We start from the raw sequence: 19,655 nt of genomic DNA on the forward strand, positions 1-19,655 counted from the left end.
CTAATTTGACGCTGGATATCTATGTTAGATTTATAACACAATCTTTTAATAGAAAAAAGATTAAGTACAATGAATAGCTTTTCTTCCCATTCTCCAGAAATTGAAATTGTAACCCCATATCAGCATAAGTGCTCAAAAACATGTATTCTAATGTAGTATATTTTGTTGTCTTTTCCTTGCTATATATATACTCCAAAGAAAAAAAACTGTAGCATAAAAATTAACATTACAATATCGGATAAGTATCTCTTCTCCATTAAAAACATCTAAAGATCTGCCTCTACATAAAATGTTATATTTTTTCATAAAATCATCTATAGGTATGTAATAAATCACTATTACATAATATCTTAAAAGAAATGAATAATTTTCAAAAACCATTCTATTATAAATATTTTGGTATCTGAACAAATTCTATAAGGAAATGTTTTCTTTATCAAGATTTCACTTATCTAAGTATTTTTTTGTTTTACTGTTTAAAAGACCTCGTTTTTTAAATAGTGTATCTTTAAATTATTATCCAATGGAAAAAATACATGATCAGAATAACTCAATATTTATAAAAATATCTATTTCTATGTTTATTTAAATTGTATCATAGGGATTTAAAAAGGCTTCTTTTTGCTTATTAGACTTAAACACATAAAACCCCTATAAACTAGACAAATGTACCCATTTTTTAAAAAGCAGGAAAATTAACCAAATTTTTCTCATCAGTTTGTATATACTATTAGTTACCTATTCTCACTTTAATTGTGATAAAAATATTGTTTGATCAGGGTATAGTACATTTTTATGTAATTTTTCCAGTTCTTAACATTAGATTTACTATAAATATCAGATGTTCTTTCACAGATTTTATAAATGTAATAATATTAAAAACATTATCACTGATGCTCTACACCTCGAGTTGTCAATCTGAATGATAATGACACCATTAGCATCATCACTAACAGATTTCTTAAATTAGCTGCCAATACTATCAATTAGATGGTGCACTGTTATTTTAGAAATGAGCATGTCATAAGCATGTTGTCAGCCACTATTTTCTCTGCCTAGGATTAATTCAAAGTGTTCTTTGATAAAGGGCATCAATCAGTACAGCAAAGAGACCTGAGTTCAAATGTAGAAGGAGACAATTATTAAAACGTTGGCATGGAGGCAAATTACTTGATCTCCCTAGGCCTCAATATCTTCCTTTCTAAGTTGTTAGGAGGATTAAATGAAATAATGCATGTTAAGCATTTAACACAGAGCTTGGCACACACCAAGATTTTAGTAGTTGATGACGATTTCCTAAAAAAGATGACAAGAACTGTCCCTAGCAATTATCAGATACCACAGACACACATGACTGATCTGCTACTCTTTACCAGAGGTTCTCTCTTTCATTCTTTTTTACTTTTCTATGTTCTATGTTCATGGCCACCTCAGTAAGGCTTTGGAAACATTACCTGTAAGAATTTCATTAGGTGGCACTCTGAACACCTACAATGGAAGCTATGCACTCCATGAGCCTCTTTCACACATGTTGTAGCTTACAATTGTTCTTGATTGAAATAAGTTTGCGGGAAAGCTGCCTTTACTCCACACTAAGCATAGGAGAGAAAAATGGCCAGTGTCTCTGGGGAATAATTAACAAAAGACAGTTTGTTTTATCTTCATGATAAAATACAGCCTCCCTATTAAAAGGCAAATTCATCATTCCCGAAAGTTAAATAGAATGACACTTTAGAAGTAATTCCAGCTGATTAAATTTAGGGTTCTGAAAAAATTTTTAATTCATGAATATACTCTGAATCTTTCATTTGATTTTAAAATGTATAAATGTTCATTTAACTTTGAGCCCTTGCCTCTCAGTGTTCTATTCTGAGCTAGTCAAACAAGTGGTAGCAGGCATGCTGGGCTCAATAATACTGCCTCTCATATTTAAATACTCTTTTTTACTTGGATTGCAAATTAAAGACAGTCTCCTGAACACTGACACATTTTCAATGATTGATTTTGCAAAACGTGTTGATTTTTCCTACACTGTTTTGCCTGTGTGTGTGTGTCAACTTTGGCCTCTTTTCTTGCTCCTTTGCAGCACTGCTGTCTCTTTGAAGCCACTGTCTGCCTGATGTGAAAAATGTACATTAAACTTCATGACTAATTACACAGATAGAAAATTCCTGATCTCCAATATAAAATACCTATGCCCAGAAACAATAGCAAAAGTTTCTGACGATGTACAAAACTCTTAAACCTTTCATTCACTTGGTTTAAAAGAAATTCCAATAATTTATTTTCCATTAAAGCTGTGTTTACATTGTAAAAGTAGATTTCTTATGCATGTTACATGCCTACAAGTCAATCCATAACAATAAACACTATCCATTTCCTCCAAACGTTTATACCTGCTATTAGGTCGACTTAAGTGCTACTCAGACACAAAACTGTTTACTATTAAAACAATATCCATTTTTTAACTCTCTCTACACTATGTATGAGCAAAGTCGACTTTTCCCAATATATCCTATAATCTATGGATTAAGTACATGGCTTCTTGTATTTTAAAAACATCCTTGAAAAGAGAACGAACAGACACTTCTCTCTCTCCATCTAATATCTTTAAATCTAAAAACAGTGTCTTACACCCATACCACATGTTATAGTATACAGAGCACAAAATTTCATCTCAGATAACCTAGTTGTTGGGAAAATTATTTTTCCCTAACAAACTAGTTCTAGAGTTATTTTAACCATTTTTGGGAAACTATCATATGCAAGATGTTGTTTAAGCACTCTGAAAGAATGCCTGCAAGGAGTTTATCATCTAGAGTTGTTGGGGGTGCATCAGACAATGTCCAAATAATAGTCATATGAAACGACAAGATAAGCACTGAGAGAATACACTATGGGAACAAAGAGAGAGAAAAGTGGTGGCTACTCCCCTGCTAGCTTCTTTAGCACGTTAGAATTTTCATAAGGCTTACCAGCCACCATTTGTTTTCACAACTGATCTAGTAGCAGACTCCCCTCACTCTCAGTCTACCAAATCTAGGTACTCTGCTCTTTGGCTGTTGCTTGCCTTTTTGTTAAATCAACTCTCCTTTGCCTCTAGTTGTTAATTTCATGCAGTTACCAAGTGCAGATATGCATCCATGCCATCGCACTACCATTTTGGGAAACCCTGCAATGACTACCAGTGTACCAACTGGCTAGCCCAATCCTAGTTATGAAATTTTAGTTGCTTGAAAATGATGTTTCAAAATGGAAAGATGAGAGGAGGAAGGGGGAAAGCAGCCACACTATTCTTCAGAAATGGTCACAATACCTAAGCAGAGCAAGTTGGATTAAGGTCTGCACATGAGCCAAAGCTTAGAATTTCATTGCCTTTGTTGGCTCATGTCACTTCTTTAATTAATGTCACTTTCTCTGGTTTAATATCAGAGCAAGTGACAAGAGTGCTTCTGGATGAATTGTGTTTTCTGAGGACTGTATGGCATACTCTCCCGCAGTCTGACAGAGGGACGTGCCAGTTTTACTTGGCAGTTACAATGCACCAGCTTTAGTTTTAGTAGTTTAATTTGTGGCAGTTATATGTTTTGAATACGCTGAAGTATTCACAACGGTCTCATGGAATCTGTTCCATAGATAAAGTTTACACTGTGGAAAAGGAAAAGCAATGGCTATAAGGAGATTGGAAAAGCCTCTCTTGGCCACAGCTGGTCTTACAGGCATTCTTATAAATTTAAGAGCATTTAGGGGATATGATTAAAGTGATCACAAAGAATGATGACCTCCCCCCCCCTTTTTTTGCCTAGTTCTGTAGTTGGTGTGAGACGATCATAAGGAATATGATATTTAGAACTCAATTTTATGCAAAATCCATTATTCAAGAAGTGAAGTTTATATACATGATAGACATGCAATGAAATAAATGTTAGACTAGGAAGCTTTGTTACTTATGCATTAAGTTGGATCTAACATTTTGGTAAACTAAGTTTTTATTGCTATAAAATTCAGAAGAATTTCTGCATTAAGGAGAAAGGACTAAACTTTCATTTTTCATTTGTTAAAGATCTTTCTGTTTCAGGCTGAAGTATTCTGAAGGGTTTTTATTTGGAGATTTTCCTTCATCTCTTTTACATACTTTTGTGAAACCTCATCTGTTTATGGTGATAGTTGCCATCAAGGAGTTTTTCCAAACTTTGCTGCCCTTTCTAAATTTAGGGTTCTTTACTGCAGCAGGTTGAAGATCTGGCTTTGATTGCACCTGGCTCTGCTGGAAAATAGAAATATTCATCTCCACCGAATACATGCTGCTTAAGTGCTGGAGGCACTTGCAGGAGAGTAACTCTCATTGGAAACTTCATTACAATACTTTCTCTTCCCTACATGAAGTAGTAATTCTCATTCACCAAAGATAGAATTTGCCTGACACAGCCACAGGAGCTCCTGTTTGACTTTCAAAATTAATCAACCTCTAAGCTGGAGTAGAAATGGCATGTCCTTTAACCTTAAGCACAAAAAGCTCTCAACAGACTGCAGTTTTTATATCCCTGGATGGAAGTTTGGGCCCCTGATACTTAAACTTGATGCACATACTGGGTTTCTGGCAGGCTTTTGCCCATACCCATCTGCTAGCCTGGCACTGTGCCCATTCAGAAGGTGTGATGCCAGTTTCAATAGGGCATAGGTGCCAATCAAAGATGGGTTTGGAGGGGCAGCATGCAGAACGCAGCAAAAGTCAGCTCTTCTGCCAGAAGATCCTCCTGTTATCATATAATGCCAATGAAGGGCCACATGCTTCATTGCTTGGGATCACATTGCATCTGTAGATGTTTCTGGCCTTCAATGGATGTCTTTCTATGGAATCTTTTCCCTCAAGTATTGACTGGAGATGTTAAAGAAAGAAGTCTAACTGACTAATTGAAGGCCATCCTTTAAAAAAATGGAAATCTTAACAATTATCTTGAAATAACTGCTGAATTTTCTATCTTTTCTCCTAAAATATTCTTTCACTTATAATACTGTATTCAGTCCATATAATGGAGTTATAAGGAACAAACATTCTAAAGGAGCATTAATTGCAATACCAAGCACCTAAGCAGTATAAAATCTATACTTTTTGTCATTAAGTGTGGATGGTAGACAAACTGTCATCATCCAAACAGCTAATTTCTAGTGAGTTCTCCCATTTAGAGGTTTAGAGTTGTTCCTCTCATTTATTTTATAAGCACAGATATTTCTGTCCTAAAAGAAGGACCATATTTCCTACTATTTATTTCTCTTCTTCTCTAAAGAAAAAACTCTAAAACACTTCAGAAGCAAAAGTCTATCCATATTTCAAAAGGAAGCCAGAAGCTCTCAAAAGCTGAAAATTCTTTTATTATGTGGCAATAGAGGTGATCTCATTTCATGAAGAAGAAATTTCCCTATAGCAATAGGTTTCAAATTTTAAAACTTTGACCATCGTAAACAGTTACAAGATAGTAACAAGTACAGCGGAAAAGACATTATATATAAATCACTGAACAACGGAAGAATTTGTAAATCTTTCCTTAAGGCAAAAGAGTTTAACAGTAAAAATGTTTAAAATGAAAACTATAACATAAACTATATTAAAAAGGTCGGGCACTTAAAAAAAATAAAAAAGAAAAGCAAAAGCTAAGCCTTAGAAGAACTCTCTCTTTTTATACAAAGAACCCAAACTTTCGTAAATACTTAAGATTTCTTAACTGATAGTTAAATAAACACTGCTCTCTCTTTAAAAACTCAAAATTAATAGCCTAAGGACAGCACATACAAAATTAAAATACATGTTCTAGGTACTCTTATTTCTTGTGTGTAGGTCAAACAAGTATATTTAATTCACAAAATGCAACTGGTCTCTTCCTCCTCTGAGTTTATATCATCTTATTTCTCTAAATATTCATCTAGAAACTAATTCGTCGCATCTACTATAGTTTCTAGTATGTTATCCTTATTTCATATTTATTTCCTTCTTGATTTCACCCCCACAGTATCATTTGCAAAATCTCCTAGTAACAACTGTAGTGGCACCACAGTGTGGCATTGTGTCACATAAGACTAACTGCTTATCTCAAAGCTTTCTCTATAAAGCACTGCCAGAATAACATTTAATACAGCAATGTATAATGAAACAACCCGTGTTTCAATAACTCCACTTTGTCGATAGCATTATCATTAAGCTCTTGTGAACATTATTCTGCATACTCTAAAAACCAATTCATTATAACTGACTAAAAAGTAAAATGAGTAAAAACCACACATGCATAAATGATTTTTTCTATTTCTTCATAAATAAAAATCTGTTTCCTTAAAAATAACATAAATGAGTTAAACTTTGGTAATTTCTAAAAATTCTAGTATTCCTACACTCTTTCCACTCAGGGGGAAAAAATTCCTTCTAATGTTTCTAAAGAGCAAAACTGAGCTAATTTGAGAGCGTGACCAAAGATATGTGCAACAGTCACTTTCTAAACATTTAACCATGGATACATGACTTAGTCTTAAGGCTTCACCAGAGTTAATTTTAGTTCTAATAATGTAATATTCTTCATAAAAGATAATGCTATTGATTTATTGTCAATAAAACATACCTAGATTCTTTTAGATGATACCATAATTGTTAACTTGTCCCAGCTTTTCTTGTGACTAAGAGTACATCTGTAAGATTACAGGCTGAAATTAAAGGTGACATCTATAATTATGGAAGAAAATAAAGCCAACTGGCTTGTATGGGTTAAATATTCCAACCTCAGTCTCAATCTCTGAGGCAAATAACTGCTGAACATCTACTCTGTGCTTGATATCCAAAGATGCTGAATAGGCATCACTAAGCCCAACTTCAAAAAACTAAAACTTCCACAGATAAATAATTTCTATTTTTATTCATATAATAAGCCTGTAAAGGAATTTGGCTGGAGTTTATTACTTATAATTCTGTTTTTCTGAAGTTTTGACTAATTCCTGAAACCCGGTTTCTTTCATATCTAAAGCAGATAAGATGAAGCTTAAATGAAAACTTTTCACTATATTATCATGGCTACTATTGTAAATTTTAGGGGGAAATATATATGTATATATATAGGTCAGAAAGTAAAAATGTCATAGTCTTCCACCAACATTCTCTATATTCTTAGTTTTACCACATTAATAGCTAAATCTATCACAATCCTTGGCAGGATAAATGGAAAATCCCTCCAATAGATGTCTCTGTCACCATCCTAATCCCCTGAGGCACTACATACTGAACCTAGAGTCCAATTATCACTGAGTATGGAAAATTCTAAATAAATAAATTACATTTAAGTGCTTACCAAGTTCTAAGTTCTTTAAAAACATTATTTAATTTAATCCTCACAATTATCATCCCAATTATACAGAACAGAAAAAAAGACTCACGACTGGGTGAAAGTCACACAGTTTTTAAGCAGCTTAATCAGGTCAAAGTTCAACCCAGATCTGACCAACACCAAAAGCCATGCTTTTATTTATACAATCTGTGAGAGCAAAATTCAAACTCAGTTCTCTCTCCTCCCCTGGAGTTTTATACACATTTTCTCTTATTTTATACTAAAATGACAGAGATTTTTCTCATCCCCTAAACCAGTTTCCTTTCTTCCTTTTTCCCTCCTTTCTTTTCATATATAAAGAAAATCTTGACTTTGTATTTGCATCCAAACTTTCTTTTTCCCTCTTAAACTATTTCTATTAATGCTACAGGTAATTTCTCCAAGTCAAGAATACCAAACTTCTCTGCCCTTTCCCCTTTACAGTAAGTTGCTGATTACTGAAAGGCCTTGCTTATTGATCTCAAAGCTAGAGACTTGCGTTCGCACAATGCCTTAGACACAGAAACTGGTTTCTCCTAAGCCTTAGGCAACAAATGCTAATGAAGTATCTCCCAAAACAGTGCATCTAGAAAGAACAATACCAGAAAGAATGTAGCTGGACACAAGGTAGTAAGGAAAACCTGAATTTATCCACTTCATTCATATATATATATATATATATATATATATATATATATATATATATATATATATATAGACAGAGAGAGAGAGGAAATTGATGAGAACCATGGTAAAATGCCAAAAAAAAAAAAAAAAAATCATATCACATGGATTGCTCAGATAGCTTTAATAATAATAAAAACTAAGTTTAATGAAATTAAGGCTGATTATTCTATGATTCATGAGTGCCACTTTTGATGAGACAATGACAACATTTGGAACACACAGCTTTGTTACGTATTCTAAAGTAGGGAGCCTGTTCCTCAAAATAGCTAAACATTTTTTTAAGGTCTTTCCCCAATGGTGTTCATTAGCTAATATTTCCAGGATCCAGGTTATAAAATTCAGATAGTAGGGGGTATTGCATATATATGGAACCTTGAAAATTACTGTAAAACAAATATTATTTTGGTAATGATAAAAAAGTAAAAAATATGTGACACATACTTAGACTGAAAAAAGCAAAGATTTTTCTGTATTTGAATAGAGACAAATTAATCGCATATCAGAGCAAATAAATCCCTTTTTCACAACAGGAATCACACAAGTAGTGAGTATGTGTACACATATGTATATATATATATATATACGTATATAGGTATAGATATTTAATTTTAAACATGCACTTAAACTTACTCAAATATATTTACATTTTTTTAAAAAAGAAATAAGATCACTATGATCAGTGCTTTTCTGTAGTTCTTTGAAATTACTCAAATAATTCAAACATTTGAAAACCAAAAGTACATTTGATAAGCTGTCTTACACAAGGCTACATCTCAGCCACATTGGAAATAATTTATTTGACTCCATATCTCTGACAGAGTCAAGACATTATGGTAGAGATCTTAACTCTTTGCTAGACAAAAGAATTCACTAATTCAAAGTCAGCCAACACTTATTCTATAGAGAATTCTACTCTCTGTGGACTCCAAGTACTCTTGTGGTCTTTACCTGCACCATCCAATATTGTAGCCACTAAGCTATATGTAGCTACTGAGCTCTTGAAATGTGACTAGATACATCCTGGACTTTAAAGATTTTAACTAAAAAAGTAAAATTTTTTTTAATATTAACAACATGTTGAAACGATAATGTTTTAGATAGACTGGATTAAATAATATATATTATTGAAATAAAACTCACCTGTTTCTTTTTACATTTTTAAACGTGGTTCTTAGAAAATTTTAAATTATATATATGGCTTGAGTTACATTTCTACTGATCAGTGCTGCCTATGTAACTCAATCTAGTACTTAGAATCACAGCATTTTCCAAACAAGTTCAAAATCTTTAAATGGGGCGACTGTCCTTTATTTTGCCCACACAAATTTTTGGTGGTCTTATCCTTCCAACTAGTTTAGACACTAAGGTGATTAATAACTTACTGCCTGAATTTCATTCGTTTGTTCAAAACTACAATCCCAATAGAAGTTTTATCCTTCATGATCCATAAAACATGTTTGTTTGTGAAGGGTGGCAGAATGTGCCGCCCTAAAATATGCCTTTGGCGTAAAGATTACATTGAAAAACACGGGAGTTAGGGTGATGATCCTCCTGCAGTCAAAAATCTGCATATAATTTAACTCTCAAAAACTTAACTGCTAATAGCCTGCTGACCGAAAGCCTGATAACATAAACAATTACACATATTTTTATGTTATTTGTATTATATGCTGTATTCTTACACTAAAGTAACTGTAAAGAAAATGTTATCAAAAAAATCATAAGGAAAATACATTTATTCAAAAAAAAAAAAAACACACCACATTTAGGAAGACCCATGGAGTTCAAACCCATTTTGTTCAAGGATTAACTATATTTTAAGCTGAAAGGACTTGAAAAATAGCAAATGCAGAAAGAAGCTTTCTCTAAACTCCCATTATTTGCCTAAAGATAGATCTCTCCAATAAAACCTCAATTTTTATAAATCCCCTCCAGGGGAATTTCATCAACCAAGAGAGACCGACTCTTATCACTGAGGAAGAGATCTGAAGTTGACCATACTCCCAGACTTTGTCACAAACTATCATATACACCATCTATTCTTCTAAGGGCCCATTCATCTTTCCTAAAAATCATTTACTCTCCCTTAAGTAGCCTCCATCTCTTCCCCTGTTCTCTATTAAGATGGTTTATAAGCTCTCGAATCTCACCGCTTGTTGGGATATTCATTTTTTTCCCTGTGATATCCCCATGCACGTAACATTGAAAATAAATTTGTATATCTTATCTCCTATTAATCTATCTTTTGTCAGTTTATTTCATAAATCCAGCTATTGAACCTAGGCCAGTAGAGGGAAAGTGATTCCTCCCCTACAGTTTGAAATGCTTAATGAGGAACCTAAGATTCCTCCAGTAGAGATCTTTTATCAACTTCTTAATCTCCTATTGAAACAGATGGAATGAGTCAATACATTTAGGAGAATTTATCAAGTGGAATTTTTTGTAAATCAGTAATATTTATCTTATTTTATTCATTAAATTCAGTCTTGTAATGTGTATCTCCGATCATTAAAATACAGATTTAAGGTAGCCCTGAATCATCCTTTTAAATTCAGAGTAACTTAAATATTTTTAAATGTAGTATAAAAGAATACTAAGGGATCCTTATCTGTACCAAAGAACAGAGAAAAGAATATTGTCTATTTTTTCAATCATCCCAAAGACAGCACATAACTGGTACCACTCTAGGTACACAGAAGAGAAGTTAATTCATTCCATGCAATAGATGCCTTGAACTATTATATAGTGGAGCCTAATTAAGAAATGGCCAGGGGAGAAGGAAAAAAATGGTGTAGATGATAAGAGGCTCTGTTCATCCCTCTGGCGACCAAATTAAAGTTGTGACAGAAACAAGGAGGAACGGCAAGGAAAAATTGCCTCGGATCTAGAAGAACAAGCCATACAACTAGGGAGAAATCTAAGAAATCACCCTGCAAAGGGAGAAGGTAGGATGGGGCAAGGATGCATGGCTGCCCAGTCTTGAGCTGAGATGGAGGCAGTGGCAGCAGCAGAAGCCTCTTAAGGGGGCCGTGTCCACGAGCAGATTTTCGTGATGACAGACCTGCTTGCTTTGAGCACCAGTGCCGATTTGGTTGTGCACAGGGGGCACCAGGGACTTACAGGGAGACACTGTTGCAGTGAGGGCCAAGGCAAGACTCGTCTGTACAGAAGTACCGGGGGTATCCTTTGTTCCCTGTTGAGCCCTCCCTGCTACCAGTGCGCAGACACACTGCCGCCATAGCTGTGACATCATCAGACTGGATAATAGAGGTAGCTCCGCCCAGAGGATTCCTTGAAACTCAACCTCCCCAACTCGCGGCCCCACCCAAGCCACATCCAGGTATATCCTCAGCGAGTCAGGTGCTCCTTGTTGAGCAGCGCCTAGACTTACACTGGAGGCCTCGGTTTCTGGTGTGGCCTTTTGAGGCAACTATAAGCACAGCATCTGTGGATTGCTTGCTGAATCTTAACTGGTGGCCCTGGAGGGGTAGAGGCTTGGACTAAATTTGGCCTGCAGCCAAACTCCTCTCAGGACTGTGCCACTGGACACGTACTTCACAAATCCACACTAATAAGACTGGGAGACTTAGAAGCTTTGCTCAGTACATAGAAACAGACATGGAAAGACAGCCAAAATGGGAAGACAAAGAAGCAGAAGCCATATGAGAGAAGAGAACAGAGATCCAGATATAATGGAGTCAAGTAATCTAATAGATGCAGAGTTCAAAACACTGGTTATAAAGATGCTCAAAGAATTTTTAGGAAGTGTAGAAAACTTCAACAAAGAGATAAAAAACAAAAATGGAAATGGAAATTATAAAAAGGAACCAGCCTGAAATGAAAAATATATCTGAGACAAGAAGTATATTAAATGGAATAAACAAAGTGAATAAAGAAAAGGATGAAATGCCCTATCTAGTGGACTGGAAAGCCAAGGACACTCAGAAAGAAACAAAGAATACAAAACTAAAATAATCTAAAACAATATGGAGACACATAAAGAGATGTTCAATATCTATCCTGATGAAGCATAACTGAAAAATCAAGATGTTGAACAAACTTCTTTGAAAAATAATGATGACTTTCTCATTGAAGAAATGGACCTCAAAACCAGAATCAGAGAATCCTAAAACCAGAGATTCAAAGGCTTACAAGATACATCTCAATTCTAAAAGCCCTTAAAAGTTCTAATACACAAAGAAAATATTAGCGTCAAGAAAAATAGTTACCTATGAGAACGCCCATAGACAGCAGCGATTTCTCAAAGAAACTAACAAGGACGAAGGGCATGGCAAAAAAAAAAAAATATATATATATATATTCAACAGGATGAAGACCCAGGATCTGCAACCAAGAATACTTATTCCAGCAAAGCTATTTAGAGTTGAAGCACAGATAAAGAGCTTCCCAAACAAAAATAAGCTAAAGGAATTTATCGCCACCAAGCCAGTATCACAGGAAATGTTGGAGGGACTTCTTTAAGAAGAAAAAACATGTATCAAAAACAGGAATAAAGAATGGTAACAACTACATTCCTATCAATAAGTACCTTAAATGGAAAAGAATTAAGTGCTCCAACCAAAAGATAGAGTGGCTGAAAGAATAAGAAAACAAGACCCCTACATATGAAAAGGGGATGAAAAAAGATATTGATGGACCTAGAAGGTATTTAAGTCAGACAAAGATAAACACTATATGATTTCACTTATATGCAGAATCTAAGGAATAAAAAGAACAAACTAATCAAAAATAGACTCACAAATATAGTGGACAATTTGGTGATGGACAGAGGGGAGAGGGGTTTGGGGGGCTGAGAGAATGGGGTGAAGGGTTAAAGAAATACAAATTAGTAGCTGATGGATGGTCACGGGAATGGGGAGTACGGCAGAGAGAATGTAGTTATCATTAATATGTTGGTTAGGTGGAGGGTCAGGGGAGGGAAGGAGCAATTGGGATTGTTTTATGAACTATACAGATGTCTAACCAATGTACTGTATACTTGAAACTAATTAAAATAAATAAATTTTAAAAAAATAAGGATATGTGGAGGTATAGTTTTGAAGTGAGGTTTTTATGTTTATCCAAAGAGGGATTTTAAAAGGTTGAGAAACACTACTACTAATAACTAATACAGATAAATTTCTCCCAGGTTAATATGAATCACTCTCACTGATGCCAATGTCAAATGTAACTGGGATAAAAAGCCATACCAAATTAAAAATAATCATAAATATTAAAAAAGAAGATATGACTGGAACTTAAATAGTAATGATTAAAATTTACAAATGGAAAGTGTTCACATTTATACAGTTGTGTTTTCCGAGCTGTAAAAGGTAATGTTTCCAGAAAAACATACTCTCGAAAAAGAACATTAACATTTTGTCTGGCAAGCTGTGTTACTGTGCTCTGAAAAGACTTCTAAGAGTCATTCAGAAAAACATGGACAACAAGGAGTGGGGTCCATCATGTCTTGAAACTAGACATTCTACTAAACATTAACTATCTTCATCTCAAAGTATATTTATTCTATTTTAAAGTTTCAATTTTGAAATATTATTAAGCACAGTTACGGTCATATATATAATATTTGGTAATTTGTAGTTATACTTTACCTAAATATATCAATCCAAATCCTCCTGAGCCAATCTTCTTGCCCAGCACCCACTGTTTCCCCTCTGTATCATCCAGAACCTTGCCTTCTGGAAGTGCAAGAGGAAGTTTGTATTTCTCATTTCTTCTTGGTGGCATCACTTCTGCTGGCAGAAGGGGTGAGATAAGTGATTAAAACTAAAACAACAGCAACATAAAAACTCCCGTTGAAATACATTTCTCAAAATGTCTTCTATGGGGCACTTTCCCAGGTTCCTAGAAATTAGGATTCTGGAGTCGATTGGGTTTCAGAAAGCTCACACATTATATTCAAAATGGAGATACACACACATTACAATATTGAATTCTAAGCAGTGCTGATATTATAAAACAAACCTGTTAAATGTCTCTTAATTCGACATTTCCAAAATTCACTTAGAGGGTCTATAATACCTATTAACAGTGAAGAGTATACCTTATGAGTTAATTTCTGATAACAAAGAGAAAATAAATTGTATATGTTCCTTTCACTGAAAATGCTGTGTTGAAGATGAGAAGGTCTTCGGTCACTATGAAAGAATAGTTTTGGATTGGGAAAATACGGAGCACGGCAATAGACATCATTACCAAACACAGCAAGTGACACATAGTTTTTAAATGAGTCAGGGATTTTCATGGATTTATTATTTAGCAGAGCCCTAGGCCATTGGGTAGTTTCAGGCTGTTACATGCCTCTTTCAGCTTCTTCCTTTTTCTTTGTACTCTGCACCTTCCCCAACCTCATCAAAGTAAAAATTGCCCTGCCTTAGAGATTAAAGCGGCACTGCCAACAACAGCACAGACTCCACAGTATAGTCATACAACTTTAATCAATTAATTATAATTGTACACAGGTTAGTGAATTTCACAATGAGAGATCTGGGGCTGCAAAAGGAAATTTCTTGGGGTGGGGGGAGGGTTGGTATATCACGTATATACGCCTGAAACTAATTTAAATGTGAAGGTAACTGTAATCCTCTAAATATTTCCAAAGAATTTTTAAAAACTGGTGAGTGCTTTTGAATGAAAATTAAGTTTTCATTTTATCATCTTCTGTCTTCCGAATGAGAAACTGTTCCTTTTAATAGGTTTTCCCTCCTTCAATTAACTTTAATCCAAACCCCTATCATTTACAACACAGCTGAAATCTTTAACAATATTCACCTGTCCTCCTCCTAACGCGAACACAAGGGAAGCCAGGAAGTTAGATAGTAAGCTAAGCCTAAAGTAGGAAAAGGTTTTGTGGGGATTCCTCCACGACCAATACTTTCTATATATTGGTGTCCAATAAATATTTGTTGTTTTAAAACCTAAAGTCTCCAAAGAACAACTTTTCAGCTGCGCATAAGTTCTAAATAAGTATAAAGAGGATAAACACAGTTTGGGGCATCAGAACTTCAGACCTGAAAGTTGAATCTGTCTAGAAAATGCACATCCTGGGCGCGGAGCCCCAAGTTCACTTTCCCAGACGCAAGCGACAGCCTCCCTTCAAGGCCAGTCTCCGACACGGGTGTCCCTTCTGCTTCTCGGTTTCTTCTTAGGGCGACGATGAAAAGCGCTCACCAAGAGTTTCTGGGGACAAACCGGTACCCAGAGGCCAGACGCGCGCCAGGACCCGACTTGCGGCCGGCCGCGGCGACGCCCCGCCCCCCGCCGGCGTCCGGAGACTCTCGTCCCGCCTTCCACGCTCTCGGAACCCGCGAAAGAAAATCCCCCGCTTCCCCGCCTAACTTCTCCGTCCGGCGCTTTGGGGCAAACGCGAACTGGAGGGAGAAACGGGTTCTCGCTCCGAGTTAGGAAAAAGTAAGGAACCAACCGCGGAAGCAGGGACCCGTTCCGGGCCGGCGTCTCCCTCCGACAGCAGCTCCTCCCCGGCCTGGGGCGCAGCGGTGCCGGCTCTTGCCCGAGGCGCCAGAACCCGAGAGCAAGCGGAGGCGGACCAGGCCCTGGACGTCCCCGCCGCCAGGCCGCGCGCTACGCTCCCCGCCTGCCTGTCGGGGCCGGGCGGGGCCGCGGGCCTCCAATCGCGCGGGGAGGCGGGCCCGCCCCGGCGCCGGCCCTCGGAAGCGGCCGGACGCACTTCGCCGCACCTGGGCCCGCCGTAGCGGGCGGCCCGCGCGGCCTGAGGCGGGGACGCCGGCCCTGGGGCCCGCGCGGCCTCGCGCAGGTTGTGGCTGGTCCCTTCGTTACAGCTGCTGGACCGCACTGTGGTGACGCCCCGGGAAAGAGGCAGCGGCGGGTCTAAATCGAGAATGAGCGCTGTATTATTGCCATCCACCCTCGCCCTCCAGAGTCTGGAGGATGAGCCAGCAGATCAGTTTGGTGTGAAACAACACTTGTATTGGAGGACTTTTAGGTCTCTTGTATCCTTGGTCTCAGAACCTGGAGCTTCTAACTCAGAGGGCAAGTCCTTACTGAGCACTTACCAGACAGCTATCATACTAACTAGGCCTTCGAGAGCAGGAAGCCTGGTATAACGAGTGCCAACAACCGTTTAAGTTCTCGGAGGCATTTTGGCATCTTAATTAAACGTAATTACTATACAAAACTGCAATTTTGTTGTCTACGAAATGGAAATAACCTTATTTAGGCTAAAGATTTAAAGAAAAAATTATTCTGACACTTGTTAAAGTGGTAATGGCTTTATTCAAAAGTATTGCAATAGGAGAAAACTACGTTCAATTCCAGATAAAGTGGGAATGTATAGCCGAGGAGCAAGATGGGAGTCAATGTATGGAAAATAGGAGGCAACAGCAAAGATAAGGCTAGGATTCTAGTTAAACAGAATTCTTGCTGAAGACAGTCCAGGTTATAAGACATCACCTGGGAATGATGTAGGATGAGGAACTCCATTAGATATGGGAGTGATCAGTTATGGAGGATAGGGGATTTTGACTTAGCAAGATGCTTGCTAAAACTGGACAATGTAAAGAGAAAATGGAAGTTCAAAAGTCAAGGCCTAGTTGAAAAAGAGTTCAGGGAAGCCTAAGTAGAGTTTGGTCAAAGAGAGGATCTTTATTAGGCTGTTATAAGATTATTAGATAACAGAGAAATATGTTAAGTAGTTTTCTAGCCCATAATAAGGACTCATAGGGGGCTGATATTTTAGGGTAGGCGAAACAAATAGAAAGCAGTTATTAAACAATACACCAACTTACTTTGTAGGCATTCAGTACTTGCTTGGGATGCAAATACTGAAAGGAAAATCAAAATCCTTTAATGACTTTGATGGAATAAGGTTTTAGGACTTCCTATATCTATCGGACTGTCACCAAATGAAACATGACATGAGAAGATATTTCTTAAAAAGCATTTTTTTTTAAGAAACTCAACAGTCTACATGTAGAATAATTGTGCCCTTTGAGATAGTCATTCACAAATCCAACATTATCCATTCTTATTTCCATAAGATGCTATTGGTTGCCTATCCAAACATCCATATGGACATTCTTTTTCCCATTCCAAATTTGTTTAGGTTTCTGCCCACTTCTCCAGGTTACTTTCTTTGGGAAGATGCAGCTCCAGCATCAGCCTTAATATTACTCTTGAAGAGTCATATACATAGCTCCTCTCCTTCACACCTATATCCCAGTATTTTAGTGTCATGGTCTTTCAGGCTGCTATAATAGAATACTATAGACTAGGAGGATCATATACAATAGGAATTTCTCAGAGTTTTGAAGTCTAGGAAGTTCATAACCCAATCACCTCCCAAAGTCCCCACCTCCAAATACCATCACACTGGAGATTAGGATTCAATATACAAATTTTAGGAGGACACAAACATTTAGTTACCAAGTCCCTGGTAGCTCAGCCTTCGAAATATATCCATAATCTTTCACTTCTCATCGCCCCTTTTTGTATCATCCTAGTCCAAACAATCACTTCTTTCCTGAATAATTGTAGCCCCCTCCTAAATTCTATCCTGTTTCTTGCCCTTCTACCCCTTTAGTTTATTCACAACAAACAGCCACATGATCTTTTTAAAAGCTCAAATTAGATCATTTCTCTGCTCAAAACACTTCAATGTCATTCTAAATCACTTAGTATTAGCAAGTCTTTACTATGTCCTAAAAGCATTTTTCAACCTTGGCACTATTAACATTTAAGTCAGATAATTATTTGTTGAGAGGGAAGATAGTCAAAAGGTAGACTCTCCTATAACTTGTTATTTAGCAGCACCCTGGGACTCACCACTTCCCTCCCCTGCAAGTTATTACAACAAAAATGTCCTCAGACATTACCAAAATTTATAAATTTTACCAAAATTTCCACCAGTTGAGAATGGCTTCAACATGTTCTACACCTTTCCCCATGCCCCACCCCCATCATTTCCTATTACTCTCTCCAACCGCTATGGCCTCCTTGCTGTTCTCAGGATCTGTGTAGTTCTCCTTTAGCCTGACCCACTCTTCAATCTGGTATTCGATCTGGTACTCTGTCACTTTCTTCAGGTCTCATTCAAAAGTCCACTCAGACTTTTCCTAATTACACCGTCTAAAATGTCAACCTACTCACGATACTTCTTCATAGCCCCTTTTTCATTTTTTAACTCCTAGCACTTACTACTGTACAACATATTATATGAGTTACTTATTTACTTTGAAAATGGAGAAATAATCTTCCTCAGTAAGTTGTATGCTCCATGAGAGTAGACAATATTTTTGACTGTTTTGTTCACTCCTGTGTTCTCAGCCCCTAAATGAATATAGAAAACATACTATTTTCTTGTTAAATGAATAAATGAATGATAATGGTCCCATTCCCCTTTCCAGTGATTGGTTTAGACAATAAACATGTATGAAGTATAGGTAATAAGAGGTGAAGATAAGTTTCCTGGATACTTCTATAAAGAGGTGATGATCTTTTCTGGATATCACTATGGATATGATGCCTAGAATTTCTGCAGTCATCTTATGACCATGAGGGTAGGACAAATACAAATCCAATACACCAGAAATGGCAGAAAATTAAACAAATGAGGTTAGGATATATATATATATACATACATATATACATGTATATATATACATATACATGTATATATGTATGTATGTATATACACATATACATACATATATACATGTATATATATATAAAAGAACTCCAGCTCTTAACTCTTATCCCATATAAAAATTAACTTGAAATTGATTATAGACCTAAATCTAAATGTAAGAGCTAAAACTATAAAACTTTTAGAAGAAAACCTGGAAGGAAGGCTTTATGATCTTGGATTTAGTAAATTTTTGTGATATTTGAGTTTGTGTAGAATGCACCTAAATAAATAAATAAATAAATAAGCTGAAAACCTAAAAGAAGAAATTGATGAATTAACCTCATTAAATTAAAAATTTTTTCTTTTCAAAATACACTGTTAAGATACCAACTTTTGGTAAGTGTCTAAAGTAACTGGAACTCTCTTACAATGCTGGTGGAGATGCAAAATGGTACAGGCACTTTGAAAAACAGTTTGTCAGTTTGTATAATATTAATTATATAAATAATATAGACCCAGCATTAAAGTTCCTAAGTATTTACCCAAGAGAAATGTAAAACTGTATGTACACAAAGACTTGTATGTATATGTTTATTGTGGCTTCAAATGTAATAGCCAAAAAGTGGAAACAACTCAAATTCCCATCAACTAGTGGACGGATAATTGTGGTATACAATGTATCTCCTGTACAATGGAATATCACTCAGCAATGAAAAGGAACAAACTACTAATGCAAGCAACAAGCAGGATGGATCTTCAAAGCATTGATGGTATGTGAAGGAAAGAAGACACAAAAGAATACATACTGTATAATCCCATTGAAATTGCCAGGGACAAGGTTGGAGGTATGGGATTTACTACAAAGGGGCTGATGGAACTTTTTGGAATGATGGATATGTTTAATTTCTTGATTGCAGTACTGATTATATGATTACACATCTGTCAAACTCATTTAATTGTACGCTTCAAGTTTATGAATTTTATTATGTGTAAATTATGAC

General features: G+C 36.2%; 1 protein-coding gene across 5 annotated transcripts in view; it reads right to left on the reverse strand.

Annotated features, from left to right (window-relative positions):
- Positions 1–15,643, reverse strand: part of VRK2 (VRK serine/threonine kinase 2) — a 104,634-nt gene extending 88,991 nt beyond the window's left edge. For 2 of the 5 annotated variants that reach the window (XM_039887096.1, XM_039887097.1), the window contains exons 1-2: positions 15,475–15,643; positions 13,643–13,783 (exon numbers count right to left, since the gene is read on the reverse strand). In XM_039887096.1, the coding sequence (XP_039743030.1) occupies positions 13,643–13,778 (136 nt within the window). In that variant the 5' untranslated portion in view covers positions 13,779–13,783; positions 15,475–15,643. Of the gene's footprint in view, positions 1–13,642; positions 13,787–15,474 lie in introns of all 5 variants that reach the window. The other 3 variants (XM_039887095.1, XM_039887094.1, XM_039887093.1) reach the window with 3 other exon arrangements.
- Between the last annotated feature and the right edge of the window lie 4,012 nt (positions 15,644–19,655).

This window comes from Pteropus medius, unplaced genomic scaffold, assembly GCF_902729225.1.
Source record: "Pteropus medius unplaced genomic scaffold, Ma_sr-lr_union100, whole genome shotgun sequence".
Classification (NCBI taxonomy): domain Eukaryota; kingdom Metazoa; phylum Chordata; class Mammalia; order Chiroptera; family Pteropodidae; genus Pteropus; species Pteropus medius.